At 31.0% G+C, this 23,213-nt stretch overlaps 9 protein-coding genes across 9 annotated transcripts, besides 2 other annotated features; 5 read left to right on the top strand and 4 right to left on the bottom strand.

Moving 5' to 3' along the window:
- Window positions 1-3,442: 3,442 nt before the first annotated feature.
- Window positions 3,443-3,687, bottom strand: TVAGG3_0040710 (uncharacterized protein; the record flags this gene model as incomplete). The annotated part of the gene is made up of 1 exon (XM_051220725.1): window positions 3,444-3,677. A coding segment is annotated over one exon (234 nt), but the record flags the coding sequence as incomplete, so codon positions are not given.
- Window positions 3,688-3,722: 35 nt separating this feature from the next.
- Window positions 3,723-3,935: a mobile genetic element.
- Window positions 3,936-4,760: a mobile genetic element.
- A 1,546-nt stretch (window positions 4,761-6,306) lies between these two features.
- On the top strand, window positions 6,307-7,439 carry TVAGG3_0040680 (protein kinase protein; the record flags this gene model as incomplete). Its single annotated transcript, XM_001307109.1, has 1 exon — window positions 6,307-7,395. One exon carries the CDS (start codon window positions 6,307-6,309, stop codon window positions 7,393-7,395), a length of 1,089 nt encoding a protein of 362 aa, XP_001307110.1.
- A 527-nt stretch (window positions 7,440-7,966) lies between these two features.
- TVAGG3_0040670 (Spt20 family) lies at window positions 7,967-8,800 on the bottom strand (the record flags this gene model as incomplete). Its single annotated transcript, XM_001307108.1, has 1 exon — window positions 7,967-8,800. One exon carries the CDS (start codon window positions 8,798-8,800, stop codon window positions 7,967-7,969), a length of 834 nt encoding a protein of 277 aa, XP_001307109.1.
- Window positions 8,801-8,849: 49 nt separating this feature from the next.
- Window positions 8,850-10,092, top strand: TVAGG3_0040660 (Interferon-related developmental regulator (IFRD) family; the record flags this gene model as incomplete). Its single annotated transcript, XM_001307107.2, has 1 exon — window positions 8,850-10,073. One exon carries the CDS (start codon window positions 8,850-8,852, stop codon window positions 10,071-10,073), a length of 1,224 nt encoding a protein of 407 aa, XP_001307108.1.
- A 1,087-nt stretch (window positions 10,093-11,179) lies between these two features.
- Window positions 11,180-15,887, top strand: TVAGG3_0040650 (guanylate cyclase protein; the record flags this gene model as incomplete). Its single annotated transcript, XM_001307106.1, has 1 exon — window positions 11,180-15,886. One exon carries the CDS (start codon window positions 11,180-11,182, stop codon window positions 15,884-15,886), a length of 4,707 nt encoding a protein of 1,568 aa, XP_001307107.1.
- A 128-nt stretch (window positions 15,888-16,015) lies between these two features.
- On the bottom strand, window positions 16,016-17,547 carry TVAGG3_0040640 (protein ubiquitination; the record flags this gene model as incomplete). Its single annotated transcript, XM_001307105.1, has 1 exon — window positions 16,247-17,539. The coding sequence occupies one exon, from the start codon at window positions 17,537-17,539 to the stop codon at window positions 16,247-16,249; it is 1,293 nt and encodes a 430-aa protein (XP_001307106.1).
- A 695-nt stretch (window positions 17,548-18,242) lies between these two features.
- Window positions 18,243-19,256, top strand: TVAGG3_0040630 (protein of unknown function (DUF3447); the record flags this gene model as incomplete). Its single annotated transcript, XM_001307104.1, has 1 exon — window positions 18,243-19,256. The coding sequence occupies one exon, from the start codon at window positions 18,243-18,245 to the stop codon at window positions 19,254-19,256; it is 1,014 nt and encodes a 337-aa protein (XP_001307105.1).
- Window positions 19,257-20,552: 1,296 nt separating this feature from the next.
- On the bottom strand, window positions 20,553-21,704 carry TVAGG3_0040620 (GTPase, Dynamin_N and MMR_HSR1 domain-containing protein; the record flags this gene model as incomplete). Its single annotated transcript, XM_001307103.1, has 1 exon — window positions 20,553-21,557. One exon carries the CDS (start codon window positions 21,555-21,557, stop codon window positions 20,553-20,555), a length of 1,005 nt encoding a protein of 334 aa, XP_001307104.1.
- Window positions 21,705-21,729: 25 nt separating this feature from the next.
- Window positions 21,730-23,004, top strand: TVAGG3_0040610 (dolichyl-phosphate-mannose--protein mannosyltransferase family; the record flags this gene model as incomplete). The annotated part of the gene is made up of 1 exon (XM_001307102.1): window positions 21,739-22,956. One exon carries the CDS (start codon window positions 21,739-21,741, stop codon window positions 22,954-22,956), a length of 1,218 nt encoding a protein of 405 aa, XP_001307103.1.
- Between the last annotated feature and the right edge of the window lie 209 nt (window positions 23,005-23,213).

Genomic DNA, 23,213 nt, shown 5'->3' with positions numbered 1-23,213 from the left:
TCCATGAATTAGGAAGATCACTAGTATAGTAATAAGCATCATTTCTATAAGAATTTATATCTGATAAATTTCCATCATGACATGATGAAGCTGTAAATTCCATCTAATTTTCTCAGAAAGCTTTTTACAATTTCATTATATTTAAAAGAGTTATTTGCTATAGTAAATTGATTTTTGATTATAGGTTTTTCAAATGATGAGAAATAGGTTCATTTGAGATTCTATATTTTCTCTGAGATCTTGAATGATAATTCTTTAATGTTCTTATATATAGAAAGAAGAACTCTTCGAATGAATGCTCAAATAGAGATATGTTATAAATTTCGTTTCATAAATTTCGCTGTCGTGAACAAAAATGCCAATTTTGACGTATCTTAAATAAATCAAAGAAAAAGCATTATTCTTGCAGATTTCTAAAAGTAAGAAGGACAGTGATCTTCGTTGTCGTCGATGTTTAATCTTCAGTACAGTATGATTTTCACAAAATTCTAGCCATTTTCTGTGTGAAATTTCAATTAGTATACTTTGTTCATCTAACGAATATTGTGCGTGAAGTGTATGATATTTGATATCTAATGATTTCTGTTCCAATATCATTCTATTCAAAACTGAAATTATGCATTTTATAATTCTGTAAAGAATTTATAGCTTCTATAATCGTCATTAATACTAATTTGCCTAATATTTAACATGTCTTAAATACTTATGAATAGCCTATTCCATGAATTCCATTTTCAAAAATATATCCATGGTAATGATTCATCTTCTTCAAATTCAAGTTTCCTGTTTCAAAAACTCTGAAAGTATGTCGATTGAATCTTCACATTTTTAAATCTAGATTTGTTTCATAAGAACTCATTATTTTATAAGAACGCATTTTTCTTGGATTAAATCTGAGAAACAAACTGGCAGAGAAGCTTCTTCGTTTTGATTATTCGACCATTAATATTGATATTAAATCGTCCGCATTCTGTAAGAATGCCAACACGCATTATTCCTTGCGCATATTTCGTTTATTCGAACCATAAAAAAAAAAAAAAAAACATTGTGGAAATTATAAAAAATATCCGTGTGACTTTTTGACTTTTTGAGCGGAGCTCAAATAGTCAAAAAGTCACAAATCTGATATTTTAGTTCTTTTCAATGCAGGCGTCTCGAAAAAATATCGTGTGTCACGTTTTGAATTAAACATAATTTTATAAAAAATACTCATATGAATCTATAATAATTACATATTTTATCTAAATTACAACTATTCAAAATTTTATCTCAATTTATTTCCAAATGGAGCCCCCGAAGCTCTAAATCTATGAAGGACAGATTGATTTGCTCTTCTGGCAAATCCAACACAACATTTTCTACTCACAGGCAAGCTACTCCCCTTTGGTTAAAAGCTCAATTTAGGTTATCGCAAAAATAAATATCCTTAATTACCTTAAAGTTTCCCCACTAACTTTCTTTCCAAAATCTTTGTCTCATGCTCTCCTGCAGACCTGTGAGATTTTCATGAGTTATCTCACCTACTTACTAGTAAAAATCTATTTTTATTATCATATGAGCATTTTTTATTAACTTTGGCTTTACTATGTGTAACATTTCATATCTATAAGCTTTATCAAAATTCATAAATTTTAATCCGAAATCTTTGTGATCCTTGTAATCCACATGTTATAATATAGTTTTTTCTCCTAATGAATTAAGAAGATATTTTTTTCCCTCCTAATTCAAAAATTTTTAAAATTTTCCAATGTCTGAACAAGACACCATCCAAACAAATTCAATATTACTGCGAAGTATTTATAAATACTACATCGATTCATATTAAGGCCTTGTAATCAGCTTAAAACTGAAAATTGAAGGAGAATTAAACTCGATTTACAAAAATGATTAAAACCGAGTTAATTGATTCAAAGAATTATTCTCCTCAAAATATTATCAAGAATGATATTTTAGAGCATCATTCCGTTTCAATAACCGCTATACAAAAGTACTATCTGACTCTTGCCAATTCATACTGATGATTATCAAGTAACAGAGGTCACTAAAAGTTTCAGTTGTTTCTAACTTCATATATTATAAAGAATATGAATAAATTAGACAAATCTGCTGATTTCAGAAAAAATAAAACTTAGATAAATCTCAATATTCATACAGAAAAATACAATTTACAAAGCAATTATGTATAATGACATAGAAAGATTCATCTTTTCATTGAAAGCGATGGATTTGATCAAGATCAAAAATTGAATGCAGTTTATATCCAAATTTCTAAAGAAGGGTATTCATTACTTGAATTATAGTTGGTTACCATGGAGCTGTTTGATTGCTTCAAGTTATTAATAACGAAATTTGACCCAGAAATAACTGAAAAATGTTTAGAATTATCATTTTTAGGCGGAAAATCAAGAGATCCTATGAATAAATTGTTTGAATAATATCAAAAACCAAATAAAGATTGCATAATTATGCCATATTTCACAACAACATTGATTTTGGTTTCATTCCTTTAACGTGTGATATGAATCGCTTCTTTGGTGATGCATCTAACTATTCTATATTCTTGCTTGGCACATGATCTATATGATGATCTTGAAACGTTTTTAGTTTATTACGATCAATCTAATGATGTTATCACACGATGCTTTGTTTATTAGCAATCATGTTAATTATTCTATCTCTTTGCGAAGGTATTTTCCTTTCATTATAGGGTGCACGAAAGATCATAGTGAAAAAGTTTAACCGCACATCGCGTGATAACAAGGGAACGAGCTTCTCAATGTTAAGAGTGGCGACAAGCCAAGCTCATAATAGTTAAGAAATCGTCTTTGATCTTCTTCTTTCACCCCATGTTGCAAATAAAATGTGGAAAAAGATGCAGAATATTGCGTAACTGCTCATGTCATTATGATTAACGGTACCTCATAGTTGGGGTATGCTTCCAGCGGCATACTAATAATAGTAAAAGAAGACCACAACGGGCATTTCTTTTACGATAGACTTGTAAACTAACTTATCGAAACACTATGTCAAAGTTTTATATCTTAACTATACAAATGTTTTCAAAGAGGACATAGAAAATATATTGAGGTATAGAGTTTGTGAGATGTCATTGGACAGAGTTGTATGAAAATATAAAGACAAGGAAAATGTTTTCTTATAGTGGACCCGCCGTTCTATAACACATGGGATTTTCAATACCAAGTAGACTGGACTTTGAGAGACTCTTTAGAAACTTTAGACGTTTTACATAACCATCCATGCTTTTACTTTACATCCGATAAAATGGTTTGGAAAGTGTCATGAATGTTAGAGGACATACATGACTATGAGTTTAGATATGACAAGATAGAATATGAGAGAGGTCCTATAAACCGGAGAAAGTGTCATAACAAAGAAATTTTATGTAAGTAAAATGTGGTTTGAAATAGGACTACTTGTTTTAAATCAACTTCAACTTGATCTATCTTACCAAAAATGCGATCAATTGATTTCTTTCTAGCAGCAGAGTGTTTGGGCTTCCTGAAACCTGTCTTCTGGGAATCTTGCATTTCCATTGCAACAAGAGAATCTTTTTCTCCGATTCCAAGATCAAGGACCTTTACCTTCTTATCATCCTCTTCCATTCCTTCAGTTACGTTTGCTACTTCAGCTTGATTTGGTTCCTGGTTCTCTGCCATTTTATGAAATTATAAACCGACATGAATTTAATTGATATGTATTCTGAGTAGGTGACAAAAGTGCATACTCTTAAATTAACCTTAAATGTTTATTTTTCGATATTTTCGGTATTAACCTTATTGTAAATTTTTCCGGTGATAAATTTATCACACTGAGGTTATTTTTCCGGTGAGATTTTTAACCTTGATTTAATGAAATTAATATATATAAATTTTATTATTTTTAATTTCGAATGAGTATAATAAAATATTTTTTATATCGTCATAACTCTCATCACTGTTGTGATTCCAAATGCGATTATTAAGGTTCAAGTCGCTAATGTTTTGAATGAAGATAGAGCAGTAAGAATTCTTACAAGGGCAGGTAATCAGATTGTTGAGCAAAGAGCTTCAAAACACGATGAATGTTTGAAATTAATTCAACACATTTTGGAAATTGTCGAAAGCCGAAGGATTGAACCTAATGTCCTTATTCCATCTTTGAAGACAATATTAAATTTGGCACAAAGAAGTTTAAAGGAAGAGTAAGCAAGATTAGATAATTTGGACTTTTTTTAAAATTAATGAATAAACAGTATATTTTTGAAGTGTAAGCTTATTTACCTGAAGCTATATTACTTAATATAACATTCAAAGTATTATTGCTATTTATTGGAGAACAAATTTATGTAATTTTCACATGAAAATTGATAAATTTGTATTTCCTTATGATAATCAATTTTTGTATTTGTAGAGAGTCTCCCTGCATGATATCAAGACTTGGCTATAAGTCTTTATCCATTTTTGAAAATTGTATTGTAAATTGTAAGAATTTCTGAATACTACTACTATAAAATATAATTGCTTATCTATGTATATTCTCCCTGCATGATATCAAGACTTGGCTATAAGTCTTTATCCATTTTTGAAAATTGTATTGTAAATTGTAAGAATTTCTGAATACTACTACTATAAAATATAATTGCTTATCAATGTATATTCTCCCTGCATGATATCAAGACTTGGCTATAAGTCTCTATTCATTATGAGTATGACCCCATTTTTTTTACAAAAAGTGCCGAATTGCAACTTTGTCCCAATCTCTTCGTGGATATCACTTATCGGTGATATTCATTAATTATTCCGGACATTTTTAAAAATTGAATGTAATTGTTTGTGTTGACGGTAAATATAATAAAAGATGTGTATCAACTAAAAATTGTAAACTGAAAAGCCACTTTTTCTCACTTTTTCCCTCATTTTCGCCTGACATTCTATCGTTTTTTTAATCCATTATATCATAACATTATATAATCTTTAATTAGTTGATAGCCTCCCGCCTGACATTTGACGCGGCAAATTAGAAAAGTGCAAAATTTTTATTACGAATGGGAATGTGAACTTTCAGAGAGAAACCTTCTTGAAAGAACTTTTTATAGGCAAAGAATTATTTCAGAATCAGACCATACTTACAAATCTTTAATAATTGTCCATGAAATTGAATTTTTGAATATCAATTTAGTGGCTGAATAGTATTTTCCTTTAATTAGTTCATACTCCGAAATAATTTACAATAATATTCACTTTACACCACATAAGATCCATCGCGATTACCAATATCTATCATCATAATATAAAAAAACATTGAGGCTATAATTTTGGCATGCACCCTTCACGACATGGATTGTGTGAGTCGGATTTTCAAAAAAATAATTACTGAACAAAATGTTTATTTGCAATAAATTATCTTGGAAATTTGATTAAGTCTTTGACAAAACAATGCTCAATATTGTTAATATAGTATTTTTAACTTGTTGGAAATGTATTTATGCATAAATAAATTTTTATTATTCCAAATTTTAAATAATAAACAATATTTATCTACATAGGATGCTATTTTGAGAAAATATATTATTACAACCAGACTTTGTAGAATTGTTATTCCTTAATATAGGAATATTATTTTCACGAAATATCAAATATCGATGATCAAAGTTAATACTTATCCTTTTCTATCTATTTATATGCATTATTCTATATATAAACAGGTAGATATTGAAGTATTAATGGAAATTTGATCTAAAGATCCAGAAAATTATGAGGCAATATATATGTACAACTGCATCATTAAGGTGCTCTATGGATAAACATTAATCGTTGAAACAAGTTTAGCTTAGAGATGATGGTTAGAATTAATACACTTCTATAATAAACCACAAAACTTATAGTATGCCATGTATGGTTGAATATTCATTTGTTATTAGTTCAGGCCATATTGTTCAATTGTTACATTTATATGTCAAATTTTTAAAAATTGCCATTGGAATTCTCTATAATTTATTAAATATAGTTATAAATAGCGAACAACATCAGTTAAAATGAATAACCCTTGGATTATATCTCTAAACTCTTTGATATGTCTTGATATTTGGTGTTTATTTCATATCTTTCTATATGATTTTGTTAAGAAATATTGCTTTAATGAAAGTTTAAGGGTAATGAATGTGATGTATGAATGTGTGTGTGGCCTTAGCTATGGTATAAAATTCGAGCAAAGCAACGATGTTCCAAAATTTTACCTTATCTGAAATGGTTTCAGTAATTTTTGATAACATATTTTACAACTCTCAAAATTCAAGCAGAATTCTGAATGAGTTCAAAGGAATCCCGGATTAGGCTAATTCCCGGGTCTACTTTTGATAAATACGTGATCAAAGGATTTATTGGTCATGGCTCATTCGGTGATATATATTCATGTGAAGATGAACGTGATCATTCAACTTGGGCAATTAAAATAGAGTTAAAAACTAACAAAAAGACAAGTTTAGATAAAGAAGCACAAATTCTCAAGAAAATACAATCCTCGCCTTACTTTCCGGTTTTCCATGACTATGGAGAAAGTGATGAATATCTCTGGCTTGTTCTTGAACTTCTTGGCCCATCATTAATAGGTGCAAGAAGAATATCTAGTGGGTCTGTATTTTCAGCATCAACAGCAATTCGATTAGGAATCGAAATGCTTCGTTGCATAGAAGCATTTCATAAATTCGGTTTAGTTCACAGGGATATTAAACCTGGTAACTTCTTAATTCGACCAAGTCGTAAACATCCTCTCATTTTAATAGACTTTGGATTAAGTAAAGCATTTCTCGATGATAACGGAGAAATGATACCACCACGTGATAGCCCTGGATTCGTTGGAACAGTACCATACGCATCTTTTAATGCACATAAAGGCCTTGAACTAGGATGCTGTGACGATCTTTTTTCTTGGTTTGTTGTTTTACTGAAAATTCATGCTGGAGAACTTCCTTGGCCAACAGTTAATAACAAGGATGTTGTTCTAGTAGCAAAAAAAGAGGCTAATATCGCTAATTTTTGTGAAGGACTTCCTCATCAATATATTATTATGTACAGATTAATTCTAAGTATGAAAAGAGATGACATACCAAACTACAGCTTATTTTACCAGCTTTTAGGTGAAGCAATGGTAGATACAAATTCAAGTTTCATGGATAGATTTGATTGGGAGCTCTCACCAGATGAAATTATCAGAACAGCTACTACGATATCTCTTGCTATGCCTAGAGGTGAATTACCAGAGCCTCCCTCAGATTTTCCAAGCGATCTTGTACAAAGATTGATGAAGAAACCTGAAGTTCCTGAAGAAAAGAATGAAGACACTAATGATACACCATCTTATTCAGATGATGTTGATGGATGTGGTTGCAGAATTTAATTTTTATGTTTGTATTTGTTTTTAATAAAGTATAGAGTTTTTTAGCAGATTTATGTGTATAAATTATTAGCTTTAAAATAAAATTTGTATTCAAAAATTTAAAAATATCTATAAAATTCTGATATTTTGATGAATAAATAACATATACCTAAATTAAAATATATTTATCGATTTGTTTTTTATGAAAATTTTCCGAATTTTTGAGTTTTTTAAAATTCTATTTGTAATAATTTAGAATTTTCAAATCAAAATTTGGAGTTTAAATTTTTTTTGGAAAATCTGGAGGTGATGAATAAGTATAAAAATTGTATGCAATCAATTTCATTATGAAATCATGCAATATTGTCAAGAATTGAGCAATAATTGATTTTTTTAGCCGATATTTATATGAATTCCTTATAAATGCTTCCAGTATGTCATACACATTGTTAAGCTTAAATGAAAAATGAGTTACATAATAAATAAGCTCGGAAGAAGATAAAAAATTGCCTTTCATTTTGATTAATAACTAATAACAATTTACATAAACAATATAAATAGTAATAACAATAAAACTACATAGATAAGAACTCTATTTTTTCGCTGGTAAAACCAAATCAGGAATTTTGATATCAGCGGGTAATTGGAAATCGGAAATTTGATTGGTGCCGATAACTTTAAAGTCGGGTTTCTTAATAGGAAGTTCAGGTTCTTTAGGCTCGAAACAATATTCGTATTTTCTTTCAGGTTTCCACATTTTTTCTCTCCAGTCAACAATGCTACTATATCTAGCAACATTTGGAGAAGGATCATTACAAATTTCTTTGCTAGTTAAATCGGTGAATATTTTATCTTGTATTATAGGAGGATATTCTTTGGTGAGCTCTTTAAAATATTCAGGAGTTATAGATAACTCTGCGTAATGCCTTTGCTCTATATTCGACCTGTAATCGATGATAGCAACCAAAACTTTTCCATCAAGGAATTCTAGCTTAAAATAGCGAAGGATTTTGAAAAGCATTTTACTGATTACTCCATTTTCGATATCTTCAAGAATTGGATAAAGATTATTATTATAACAGAATGGGATTTCGTTTTCGTGAGAGTTTTTGCTTGATATTGTAAAATAATCATTCCAAAATTTGAATTCGACAGACGTCTTATCAGAATAGATCTCAAAATCTGGAGTTAATTTATTAAATTTTGGATTAGAGAGTGATTCTGTAAAATATGAAAGTCTCGTCATATATGGTTGAAGATGTTGATCCGAGAAATCACCTGTTGCAATATTTTGTAAAACTAAATTTAAAGATTCTTGGTGAACCTTCTTATATAAATCAATTGGTTGTGTTGGATCCCCCACTCTATCAGTCATAGTTCCTAGGATGTTTTGGCGGAAGAATTGGACTCGCCGCCATTCACTCATAAGAAATATGACTTTTTTTTTGGAGAAAAATTTTGTCACTTTTACAAAAATGGCACCAAAGAGGAAAGGAAAGAAACAAAATTACGAAGACCATGAAGAAGAGGCATATGAAGAACCAAGAACAGAATTAGATAATTGGAGGGTAAATCTTCCAAATCTTGTTGAGCGCCTTGCTGAAACTACAGATATGGAGAGAATTAATACAATTCGTTCTATCACAGACATTCTCACCGCAAGATCTGTTGGTGGAGAACTCAGAACATATGTCGATGATCTTATGCTCAACCTTCATGATCCAATTTTCTATTCTGAAGATAAAACAGAATCTGTTGAAGCATTAATCTGCATCTGCACAGTTTGCTTGCATCTGTATGGATACTTCGAACCAGCTGCAATGGCATTTATCAATGAACTCATTCCTACATTCGACCAACTACAAGAGATCAATGAAAACCCATTCAGAGCATTCGCAATCGGTTACATTTGCATTCTCACTGTTCGCAATACAGAATATACAACAAAAGTTCTTGATAAATTATTCAGTTTCTTCACAAACGACAAATTGTACAAGAATTTGAATGACGAGTTGATCGCCGAGTCCATCACAGCTATTAACCTTTTACTCCCATGCTTCGCTACATCAACTGTTACTGATGTTTTTTATGAAAATATCAAGAAGGTTTTAGACAAAGGATTCGATTCTGGTGATGGTCCAACAGTCCTTGCCACCCTCGATTTATACGGATTAACATACGAATACCTCTTCGAGCGTCAGTTTGTTAATGATAAAGGTGAAGAATTAGACGAGCCAAAGCCAGAAGCCGAAGAAATCCTTAATGCTTACATCAACGATTACAGAATTCCTCTCAGACAAGCAGCATCTGGCATTGATAACAAAGATAACCAGAAACTCGTTCGTGAGAAGACAAAACAAATCCAAGGCTTATTGGATGGAGAAGACTACACTACAAAGATCAGCGTAAACATTCAGATGGCTGAAGTTCCTGGCATGAAAAAGAATGTTTTCTTAAATGCAACAAAACGCATTGCCAGATTCCACTTTGAACAGCTTCTTATTGTCAACAGAGGTGTCCAGCACATGCTTGGAGTAAGCTTCCTTGATGCAAGCCAAGCACAGACATTGAAGATGAATATGAGAGAAGGAATCAACGCCGAACGTGAAGAAAACGAAAAAATCAGATCTCTTGAGGTCCAAAAGAAGCGTAAACTTAAAGAAAAACGCCTCAATACACCAGAAGATGAACAATATTAAATATATATCATGAAATAAAGCTTAAGAGATTTGAATTACTATATTTTTATGACTACTTTAAAATAGAACTATAAATTACCTTAAGGAAACAGTTCGATCATCCTGTTCTTATAATTTTTAACTTAGCCAATGTTTACCTTTTTTAATTATGTTTAGTTCAAAGTATTGCAACAAGTTATGTATGGAGCAATAGGAATTTACATGGAAATTCCCTGATGTAATTAGTTTCAGAAATTGAAAAGAACTGATTCACATTATCAATGAGGATTTAAGCTATACTATGATCAGGATATACTTCCTCAAATTTGAAATTTCAATAAAAGCAACAAATAAAAGTTGCAGGTTTGATGACCAACTTCCACATGTTAGATAAGATGACAGACACAAGAACCTCAAATACTTACCATTATCATGGCTTGTGACAATCATACATGTCAGTTTCTCAATCTTATGACAACAAATATGATCTCATTTGTGAATGTTCAAGACCTCTTTGTAAATCTTTTCTAATCCAACCTTCTAGAGATACATAGAAAACAAATGAAAGCAATTCTATTTTAATTTTTCAGAAACACTCGAAAAATGAGAGAGATACTTTTTCAGGAAAAATGAATTGTATATCTGTAAGAAATAATTCTAACTTATTTCCAAAAGAATTCAAATTGAAAGCAAAAAATTTCTCAACGTTTTGATAATTTTAATCATATGGACTATTTATAAACTTTTCCATTTATATGTAAAGATGCTATTCATTTTTTTGAATTGGAAAACGATTTTTATCGCATGGCTGTCAAATTCTCGAAATTTTAATTTAAGGCATAGAATAACTTAGTTCAGCAACATACTTTCAGAGTTCAGTCAATTCAAAATAACGAACAAAAAATTTTTATCCAAAAATGCTTAAAACTATAAATTTTAATAATTTCATTCAAACACTTTAGCGATTATTCAGAACTGTTTTAAATTCAATAGATTTTTTCAAAAAAGAAACTCTTAAACTCACCTAAAGAAAATCTACATAATTATGTCAATTGGTTCTTTACATAAGAATAAATTGAGAGTGAAATAGAGAAAACTGTTGTTTAACAGTATTCAAAATTTAGAACATGGATTCGGTCATAAGCCGAAGCCAGTCTATAAGTAGCACCTCAACTATCAACAAAGATTTAGTTGAGGGCACTTATGGACCCTTTGATGCATTATTTCCGATATACGAACAGATGTCAAAAGTTATCCATTTACCTGCACCTTTCCTGTACTTGTCCCTTATTATTTTCAGTGTACATATATTTACGCAATCACTTTGGGCCAGGAAACTACTTGAAATCAAAACTAGCGGGATAGATGATAAAATCATTCGAAAGCTGTATGAATACTTTTTACTAAACGATCCAGTCAACAAATATGATGTCAATATGATTGGTTTCTACGTTACCTTATGCGTATTTGGCTTAGCTTTGTTGATCTTTTTTACTGTTTTTATTCAATACAAAGTTACAATCAGCTTTAATAAGCCCCTATTGTATCTTTTGAGGGGATACTTCGAAATTGTTGTTCCTGTCTTTCTTTTACCATCAATTGGCTATGCCGGACAATTTCTTGCTGGTGTTCTCAGAAAAGAGCTCGCTTTCATCAAAATCATACTATCAGTAATAGGATTATTGATCGCGCTTATTCTCTTTCTCTTTTATTATTTCCATTTCTCAGTTTTAGCGAATTCTCCATATTTTTCACGTGGCCCATTATCAACAGTTAGAGGCTCATACTATACTAATTTCATTTTCTTATCTTTTCTTTCCCAATTTTTCAGTTATGTCCTTGAACTGTTTCCGAAGTGGGCGGCTGTCATAGGATGTCTATTAGAATGTTCTGTATTCATTTACTTTGCTATTAGAGGTGCCGATCAACCTTACTTCAATTTTATGATGAATTCTTATTTTTCAGCTTTATTTACAACTTTGGCTGTTGTTAACTTCATACAGGCGATACAAGGAATCTACTATTTACATGATTCCATTCCTTTGATTGCTCTTCCGATTGTTATGATTCCATCCTTCATTATTTACACGATTATCTACAGGAAAACAAAGTCCCAAATCAAGAAGCATATAAACGAAATTCCAGAGGATCAGCGTGATTCCATTCCTATTATTTCCGAAGAATTTGACAAAATTGGCTTAGATTACAAGATGAACTTATATGTTAAGTACTTAATAGTTTCCTTGGAAATGGCGAACGAAATCTTTTTGGACAACGCAATTTTCAAATATGGAATTGATAAGTACCACGAACCAGAGTTACACAGGATATTATTGATATATGCAGCTCAAATACCAAGTTTTAATAGAATTCTTTCGTTCACGTACTCCGCTTTCTTCAGATCTGCCAAATTAAACTTCATGAATCGATTTTTGATCTATACAATCTTAAGAATTGTAACAATGAGACAATCCTCATCAAGCCAACAGTTCTCCCAGCGTGTTATTGAAGTCAGACAGCTCACAAAAAGGTGCAGAGACTTAATTAGAGGATTTTTCCTACAGACACCATCAAATGCATCAACATACTACACTTTCTATAAGGAAGCACAGACTACTGAGTACAGATGGACCGAGTTAATCAATCATTATCCAAATTCTTCAAAAGTTTATGACGAATACGGCGACTTTTTGATAGAAATCATGACAGACTTCAGAAATGCAACTGTTCAGAAGCATAAAACAACTCTTCTTGAAGATGGCCATAGACTTCACAAAGATTTTGCTTTTATTAACTTCATTCATTGGTACCAGCACTACTTGAAGCGAGGAATTGTTAATTTGCATGGTAAAGTCATGGAGCAGAAGAATAAAAATGCTTCTTCTAACTCAACTCAAACATCAAAATCTGGATTTACCGGAAACTCAACTTTGACATCCTTATCTCAGCTTATGGAAATAGCTCCAGAGGAAGAAGAATTTTATGCAAAAGCTCTATTTTCTTCTCCAAAATTAAGACTCGCATATCAAAGGTCAATTGAAGAACGCCAAAGTTCTTGCGCCAAACCAATGAAGATCTGCATATTCTTGATAATGGCACTATCGATAGCTGTAATGATTGCATGTGATACAATCGTATCTCAATTTTTCTCTCAGAGAGCTTCATCTCTTGCCAAGGTTAAGTATATTAACTATGCAAGGTTCTATTCGTCCATTTCTAGGTATGCTTCTATCATTTATTTCGCTACTCAGAATGGATATTACACAATTAACGATTACGTTAAGAGCAAAGGTGCCAAAGACAAAAACATGTCACCGTATATTAATTTTACGGGAGATTTCAGAGCTCAGGCCCTTTATTACAATTTTATGTCACTTGATTACTACAATAGCTTCATTTCAGAGATTGTTAACTATGCAATGGCCGGCCATGATGTTTATAATGTTGCCGCTCCATTCTTGAAACAATCTTATGCTGCATATTATTGTACATCAAATGCAACTCTTCTAAACAAGACAAAGGACACAAATATCCATGCTTTGTTCAGTTACAGAGCTATTGCAGCCAATTTGATATACATTACAGATGCAAATCAATGGAATACATCAAAATTACTTTGTAACTCATTATCAAACGCTCCATCAGTTGCAAAAGGACTAGATGTATTCAATGAAAACGAACTGAACACAGAGAATGAAGATACATTAGATAATTCTCATAAAATTGTTATTTATGAGATTGCTTTTCCTCTTAGTTTATTGTTTATCAACATTCTATTGTTTGTTTGTCCAACAATAGGATATTACGTCACTTTGAAGAAGACTCTTGAGATTTTACAGTCAATTCAACAAAAAGTGAAAGAAGATTCAACAATAAACATAGGAAAAAGCAATACAGATGATAACAGTGCTGTTTCTCCTCCTGAATCTCAAATATTTGTTTATATATTCATATTTGGAATTCTTTTGATTATAATTGTTCCTATTTTTGCTTTAGTTACTTTTAATGAAGCAAAAAGTGCCAACAAAAAATTCGAATCTTTGATAGGTTGGATGAACTTAGGAGGCGCAAGAGGTCCATTACTTGCAGAAGGTCTTGAACACTTAACAATTGCAGCATTATCTAAAACAAACGCCTTTTCTTATATCGATTCCCAATATGAATTAGATCTCACAGAAAAAATCATTGCGAAAGTAATGAATTTCCATGAAGTTGTATCAGAAGGTTCTGATATAACTAAGCCATGCATTGGTTTTGACTCTGTTCTTGATGATCTACAATACGAGAATATCTGTACAACATCACAAGAAGCAACAGAGTTACATGAAAGATATCGATGCACAGCATTATCTCAATTGTTTGGATTCGTCAAATCAATCATTGATGACACTGTTGTTCGTTTTCCATCATTGACAGGATTAGATGAAACGATATTTACAGAGATTTTCCATTTAGAGAACACACACATGTTCAAGAAGTTGTTTGATGTCACAGAGCGTATTGACTACCTCGGACAACACAACAAAGATAGATTTGAAATTTTGTCATTGATTATTTGTGTTATTGGTTGTATTTTAGCAGTTGTTGTTTTTATGATACACATGTACATGGCATTACAATTAGATCACATGTACAAGACAGCGATGTCTATATTTAGAAGAATTCCACCACTTTTGATCACACAAAATCATATGTTAATGGATTTCTTGTTGAATAGAATTAAGAAAGGATCAAGTGAATCAATGACATTTTCACAGAACATTATTTTCTCTTCTTCAAATGGTGTTCTCTTGGTAAACAAAGCAGGTGTTGTCGAAATGGTCAATGACTCAGTGAATGACATCTTGGGATATGTTCCTGACCAAATCTTAGGTCAACAAGCCGTGATTTTGTTCACAGAAAAAGATAGACCAAAAGTTCAACAACAAATGGATTTGATGCAGGCAGGAGAAGCAAAAGAAGTCTTTGATGACCACTTCGAATGCATTGCTGATGATTCAGCCATTATACAATGCCATGTCACAATTCTTGCATTGTCTTCCAAAGGAGAAGAAATAAATACATACGTTTTCTTCATTTCAGATGAAAGCCAAATTTTGAAGAAACAAGAACAGGCCGAACTCGCGAAGAAGAAGTCAGAAGAACTTTTATTCCAGATCCTTCCAAGAGATATCGTCTTCAAGCTCAACCAGGGTGAAAAGGATATTACATTCACCGTTCCTTCAGCGACAATCATGTTCATTGATATTGTCAGATTTTCAGATTACGCGGCAAATTTGACGCCACAACAAATCATGGGAAATCTGTCATTGATTTTTGACACTTTTGACAGACATTTGACAGATTATCCATTGATCACAAAGATCAAATTGATTGGTGATGTGTACATGTGTGCTGCTGGTTTGTTCACTCCAGACGGACAGCCACAAGAACATGCACAACAAATGCTGCATTTCGCTATCGATTGTTTGCAAGAAATTGAAAATATAAACGTGACCTTGGAATCAATGCTTGCAGTCAGAATTGGTGTTAATACAGGCGGTCCTTTGATTGGAGGCATCTTGGGTACTGATAAGCCTGTATTCGATATCATTGGTGATCCTATTAACGTCGCAAGTAGATTGCAATCAACAGATATCCCTGGAAAAGTTCAAATCCCTCAGTCTGTTTTTGACTTGGTTCACAATTTGGATTTCAACATCGAAAAGAGAGGAGAAGTTTACCTTAAGGGTAAAGGAAATGTAACTACTTATTTGGTATCTCCTGTCAATATATTCAACATGGCATCTAATAATATCACTTCTTCAATGTTGATATTATCAATGAAACAATAACTTATCTTTATTATTTTTATTTTTGTTTTAACATTTTTTTATCGTAATAAACATGAAAAATCTTTTCTTTATTATAACTTTAACTATTTAAATAAGAACAATTTACTTTTCGAGAGATAATGCAGAGATAGGACAATATACTTTAATTACAAAAGATGGCATCATATAAAACTTGAAGTTGAGTTTTAAGAAGAACTTGGAGATGAAGAAACAATGCTGCCTTACAAAAGAAATGCAATCGTGATTTTTTTTTCAGAAGAAAAAGAGCAAGATATCTCTTCGACATGCAGCAGAACGGGATTCTCGAAGAAGAAAAATATAGTTGGTTGTATCAGATCTATATTTTTTATATAGTGTTATTTATAATATTGCTAATACACCTTTGAAATCAAAAATCATAACAATTAAAAAATCTCTTTTGCTTGCATTCTTTCCTATTTGAGTTAATTTGAAAGATACAAAATATTCGTTTGTTTGAAGTGGGAATTCTTTGATTTCTCCTTGTTTAAATTCATAGTATTTATCACTATCTAATATAACAATTGTTCCATTTTCTTTAATTCCTTCTAACTTCCATCTCCTCAATAAATTATCACCCCACCTTACGTTTGATTGTAAAACATAAGATGTTGGCTTTAATTTATATCCTTTTAGATCAGTCTTTATCCATGAATTAGGAAGATCACTAGTATAGTAATAAGCATCATTTCTATAAGAATTTATATCTGATAAATTTCCATCATGACATGATGAAGCTGTAAATTCCATCTTAATTTTCTCAGAAGCTTTTACAATTTCATTTATATTAAAAGAGTTATTTGCTATAGTAAATTGATTTTTGATTATAGGTTTTTCAAATGATGAAATAGGTTCATTTGAGATTTCTATATTTTCTCTGAGATTTGAATGATAATTCTTTAATGTTTCGTTATATATAGAAAGAAGAACTCTTTCGAATGAATGCTCAATAGAATAGTTATAAATTTCGTCATAAATTTCGCGTGAACAAAATGCCAATTTGACGTATCTAAATAAATCAAAGAATAAAGCATTATTCTTGCAGATTTCTAAAAGTAAGAAGGACAAGTGATCTTCGTTGTCGATCTTTAATTCGTCAGAGGTAATGATTTTTTCACAAAATTCATAGCCATTTCTTGTGAAATGTTCAATGATATCTTTGTCATCTAGACAATATAAGTGTGATGAAATGAATCTAATGCATTCGTTTTCTGTTTTAATATCATTTTCTAAAACTGAAATTTGATGCTTTTGAAAAACGTTTTCTTTTGTAATAGATTTGCTTAATTTAACATGTTCGGAATATAATTGAATGAATAGCTGATTTCCAAAATGTTTTCCTATTTCAAATATATCATGGTAATGTGATTCATCTTCTTCAAATTCAAGTTTTCCTGTTTCAAGAAACTCTGAAAGTATGTCGATTGAATCTTCACATTTTAAATCTAGATTTGTTTCATAAGAACTCATTATTTTATTAAGAACGCATTTTTCTTGGATTAAATCTGAGAAACAAACTGCAGAAGACTTCTTCGTTTTGATTATTCGACCATTAATATTGATATTAAATCGTCCGCATTCTGTAAGAATGCCAACACGCATTAATTCCTTGCGCATTTTCGTTATTCGAACCATAAAAAAAAAAAAAAAACATTGTGGAAATTAAAAATATCCGTGTGACTTTTTGACTTTTTGAGCGGAGCTCAAATAGTCAAAAAGTCACAATCTGATATTTTAGTTCTTTTTCAATGCAGGCGTCGAAAAAATATCTGTGTCACGTTTTGAATTAAACATAATTTTATAAAAAATACTCATATGATTATAATAATTACATTTTATCTAAATTACAACTATTCAAAATTTTATCTCAATTTATTTCCAAATGGAGCCCCCGAAGCTCTAAATCTATGAAGACAGATTGATTTGCTCTTCTGGCAAATCCAACACAACATTTCTACTCACAGGCAAGGCCTACTCCCCTTTGGTTAAAAGCTCAATTTAGGTTATCGCAAAATAAATATCCTTAATTACCTTAAAGTTCCCCACTAACTTCTTCCAAAATCTTTGTCTCATGCTCTCCTGCAGACCTGTGAGATTTTCATGAGTTATCTCACCTACTTACTAGTAAAAATCTATTTTTATTATCATATGAGCATTTTTTATTAACTTTGGCTTTACTATTGTAACATTTCATATCTATAAGCTTTATCAAAATTCATAAATTTTAATCCGAAATCTTTGTGATCCTTGTAATCCACATGTATAATATAGTTTTTTTCTCCTAATGAATTAAGAAGATATTTTTTTCCCTCCTAATTCAAATTTTTAAAATTTTCCAATGTCTGAACAAGACACTCATCCAAACAAATTCAATATACTGCGAAGTATGTATAAATACTACATCGATTCATATAATGCGTTGTATCAGCTTAAAACTGAAAATGAAGGAGAATTAAACTCGATTTACAAAATGATTAAAACCGAGTTAATTGATTCAAAGAATTATTCTCCTCAAAATATTATCAAAGATATTTTAAGCATCATTCCGTTTAATAACCGCTATACAAAGTCATATCTGACTCTTGCCAAATTCATAACTGATGATTATCAAGTAACAGAGGTCACTAAAGTTTCAGTTGTTTCTAACTTCATATTTTATAAAGAATATGGAATTAAATTAGACAAATCTGCTGATTTCGAAAAAAATAAACTGATAAATCTCAATATTCATACAGAAAATACAATTTACAAAGCAATTATGTATAATGACATAGAAAGATTCATCTTTTTCATTGAAAGCGATGGATTTGATCAAGATCAAAAATTTGAATGCAGTTTATATCCAAATTCTAAAGAAGGGTATTCATTACTTGAATTATGTTGTTACCATGGAGCTGTTGATTGCTTCAAGTTATTAATAACGAAATTTGACCCAGAAATAACTGAAAAATGTTTAGAATTATCATTTTTAGGCGGAAATCAAGAGATCATGAATAAATGTTTGAAATATCAAAAACCAAATAAAGATTGCATGAATTATGCCATTATTTCACACAACATTGATTTTGTTTCATTCTTAGTGAATGAATTCGATATTGAAATCAATCTATATTATTGTGGCAATTATAATAATCTTGAAACGTTTTTAGTTTATTACGATCAATCTAATGATGTTAACAGATGCTTTGTTTATTCAGCATCATTTAATATTCTATCTCTTTGCGAATATTTCCTTTCATATGGTGCAAATATCAATGAAAAAGTTAAAATGGAAAAACAGCTCTTCGTTATGCAGCAGCTCATAATAGTAAAGAAATCGTTGAACTTCTTCTTTCACATGGTGCAAATATAAATGAAAAAGATGAATATGGGCTAACTGCTCTTCATAGTGCGGCATATAATAATAGTAAAGAAACAACGGAGCTTCTTCTTTCACATAGTGCAAATATCAGTGAAAAAGATAAAAATAGTAGAACAGCTCTTCATTATGCAGCATTGAATAATTGTAAAGAAACAACCGGACTTCTTCTTTCATATGGTGCAAATATCAATGAAAAAGATAAGGATGGTGAAACAGCTCTTCATTATGCAGCATATAATAATAGTAAAGAAACAACCGAACTTCTTCTTTCACATAGTGCAAATATCAATGAAAAAGATAAGGATGGTAAAACAGCTCTTCATAATGCAGCATATAATAATAGTAAAGAAATTGTCAATCTTCTTCTTTCATATGGTGCAAATATCAATGAAAAAGATAAGGATGGACTAGCCGCTCTTCATGAAACAATATTTCATAATAGTAAAGAAACAACCGAACTTCTTCTTTCACATAGTGCAAATATCAATGAAAAAGATAAAAATAGTAGAACAGCTCTTCATTATGCAGCATATAATAATAATAAAGAAATTGTCAATCTTCTTCTTTCATATGGTGCAAATATCAATGAAAAAGATAAGGATGGCAAAACAGCTCTTCATTATGCAGAATTGAATAATAGTAAAGAAACTACCGAATCTCTTATTTCTCATGGTTCCACAATATAATCTTTTTTTTTCTCTGATATTATTGAAGTTAAAGTTCATTAAACATAATTTGCAAAAGTTCAAGTGGTTCACCTTAAAAAGATTAATAATAAAGACTCTTATTTCCGAACTGTACTTGTAATTATTTAGAAACATATGTCACAAAGTTTTGAATTCAGAAACCGAGTCTCAAATGTTTAGATGTTCAATACAATAAATTGAATGATCGCCAGGTTTCATTCAATTAAAAATGATACTAAACCATATGTTATTCTAGATATTCCCGACATAAGATGAATCTCTTTTCTTCAAAGCTTGAGTTGTTTCTTGAAAAATTTAGTTTACAACTATTTATACTAAAAAATTGAATAAAAGAGTTCCGAAATACTTTTGTTTGTTTGTAAAAACTTCTGAAAACAATAATATATATTATTTGAATACTGGAATAGCACTAAATATTATTGCCACTCTAAAAATCACGTTTTAAACATCTTTTGTATATATCGTAGACTATTCCAAATTTTCCCAAAAATCGTTTAATGGAATTTCGGACTTTTACGATCCTAATATCCTAAAATTGATAATAAGTTTTCGTTAAATTTTATTCAAAATACAAAAAAATTTATTCATTACTATCATTTTGGATAAGATCGTTTCTAACTGCATGGATGTAATCTTTGATTTCCCCGTAAATTGTTCGATGATAGTCAGTTGCGAGGGAAATGTTCTTTCTCTTTGGCATTTGTAGTAATGATATGATAAACAGGACAAATGATGCGATAAATGCATAGTTCAGCCAGAATTGGTAGTAAACTTTATCAGAAGTCAACGCCAGATAAACATAAACAGAGAGACCGAGTAGAATACTAAAAGTATATAAAGGTAATTGTCTTCTCCTCTTTGCAGAAGCTAAAAATGTCTCAACTTTGTATGAAATATTAGAATTATCTTCTTCAAGTTTATCTATGCAGTTCTGGACCATAATGTCCACTTTCTCTCTGACAGGGTCGATAAATGGTTTCTGGTAATCGCCTGGATTTTCGATATTTGGCGAATTTGCTTGAATTGGATGAAGGACAGGATCTGCGATCTCGCTGCTCTTCGGTATGATCTTAATAAGTTCGTTAGTCTTATCTGATGCTATAAGGTTCAAATCTGAAATGTCGTGAGTTGTATCTGCCTTATTTATGAAAAATTTCATCTTGTAGTGGTTTTGCTTGTATAATTGTTGTATAGCGCTACTAAACTTTTTAAGCTCGAATGTTTGGATAGGATCGATCATCACGTAAATCAAATCAGATATTCTTGCCAATTCAACAATATAATCCGTTTGTATTGGCGTTTCTGGTGAGTATCCAGGCGTATCTATAAAAATAACAGAGTCTGTTCTTGGTAATGTGCAATTGACAGTTTTAATTTCGACATCGTATTTATGATGATTTAAAAGAGGGCATTGCTCAATAAAAGGCAATTTCTGCTTGAATGTAGACAAAGTGAACGTATCTGTTTCTTTACCACTCTTGATAATTGTGATTTTATCAGTTGCACGCGATAATGCAACCTTTTGGATAGGGGTTCCAAAGAAATAATTGATCAATGATGACTTACCTGTTGAATGGAGTCCCATTAAAAGAACAATTACTTCTTTTTTTGGCGGATTTACATTTAATTTGACGAAAGAGCTTCTTGATATAGATGTAAGTCCAGTACCGGATTCGTTATAAAATTGCAATATTGGCTCAATGATTTGCTTTTGCCTTGACTTAGGTTTGTCTTCCAAAATATAAAATAAAAAGTGACAAAAGTTGATGATTAGGAAAAACGGGAAAACATTGCATCAAAAGGAACCTATTTTTCAATCTTCTCATTTCTGGATCATATACTTCGTTTTCAGCTTAGCTCTAGTCTTTCATGTAATTGGCCACAAATATCCTCCGATTTTGATTAAACAAGAGAAAGAAATTTATGAATGCTTCCAAAACTTTGTAAAAGGAAAAGTTCTTCTTGATAACAAACCACTTTCAGGAAGATTTTTACTTTACATTCCGTATTCATTTTTAATTAAAGACACAGAATCCGAATTCCCTAAAAACTGGCAATACCTCAGGTTAATTAATGCAATTATAGGATCTTTTTACGCTCCACTAATTACTGCTTCTCTCATTTTATTCAAGTTTTCACCATTTACTTCATGCGTTGCTGGCATTCTTCTTTCATTAGATGGAAGCAGCTTAGTTGCAACTAAGCTTTATACTACCGATTCTCTTTTATTGCTTTTTATTTCATTAACAATTTTCTTAGGAATTTTAGCTGAAAGGACTAATATAAACTTTTTAAGAGAAATACAAGGAATTTTTACAGTTTTGGCGTGCGTAACTGATACATTAGGCCTTGTTGCCTTCTTTTATTTCATTTTTGTTAACAATAGATACTTTAAGTCACTTCAATCTGCTGTTTCAATGTTTTTGATCTTCTTTACAATAGAATTAATCTTGAAATCCCAGTTTTCTGACGATATCAAAATTAAATTACCAGATGACGCAACATTTAAAGAGCAGATCGCTCTTACAATTCAACTTATCAGGCTCCAGTACAATCCTGTCACTGATTTCGCTGAAGCATTCTATTGGAACCTTGTAAAACTTCGTCCGACCACTTTATGGGTTAACGACCTTCCAAACATGGCACAGAGACATGTAGCAGTTCATAACGTTCCTGTGGTTATTGGTGTTTCTTTAGCATGCTTATTTGGAATTTTGAAGAAAGAATCGGTATTTTTCTGGATGACTATTGTTATCACATGGATATTCAAAGAAAGGAATGTAATGAACTATCATGTAGCATTGATGTTCGGAGTTATTGCTTTAACAGCAGTTTTCGAAAAAATTAATGAAATTATGCAGAAAATGATGCTCATTACTTTCTGTGTCGTTGCATTAGTATTCTTCACATTCTTCTATCCTTGGGAATTCGCTCTATCGATCGATTTCCAACTCGATTACACTCTAAATATCTGGAATATGTAAATACAGTTTTCTTGTGTTGTCTATGTATTACAAACCTTATAAAGATATATATACTATTATATTTTAAATTATTTTACCAATATTTTTGACAATATCTCCAAGTATTTTTTTAATAAGGAGGTACAGCATAATTTCTTGCTCAATACTCAATTATACTAATTGATTTATCTTTACCCTCTATGATGAAACTGATGTACGAGGAATCTCCATACAATATCTTTTTTTTGGACTGCCTTTTTGGAAAAAACTCTTGGCCA

Source organism: Trichomonas vaginalis, chromosome IV (genome assembly GCF_026262505.1).
Source record: "Trichomonas vaginalis G3 chromosome IV, whole genome shotgun sequence".
NCBI classification, from domain to species: domain Eukaryota; phylum Parabasalia; order Trichomonadida; family Trichomonadidae; genus Trichomonas; species Trichomonas vaginalis.
The sequence above is the reverse complement of the archived record's forward strand: the minus strand, read 5'-3'. Positions and strand labels throughout refer to the sequence as shown.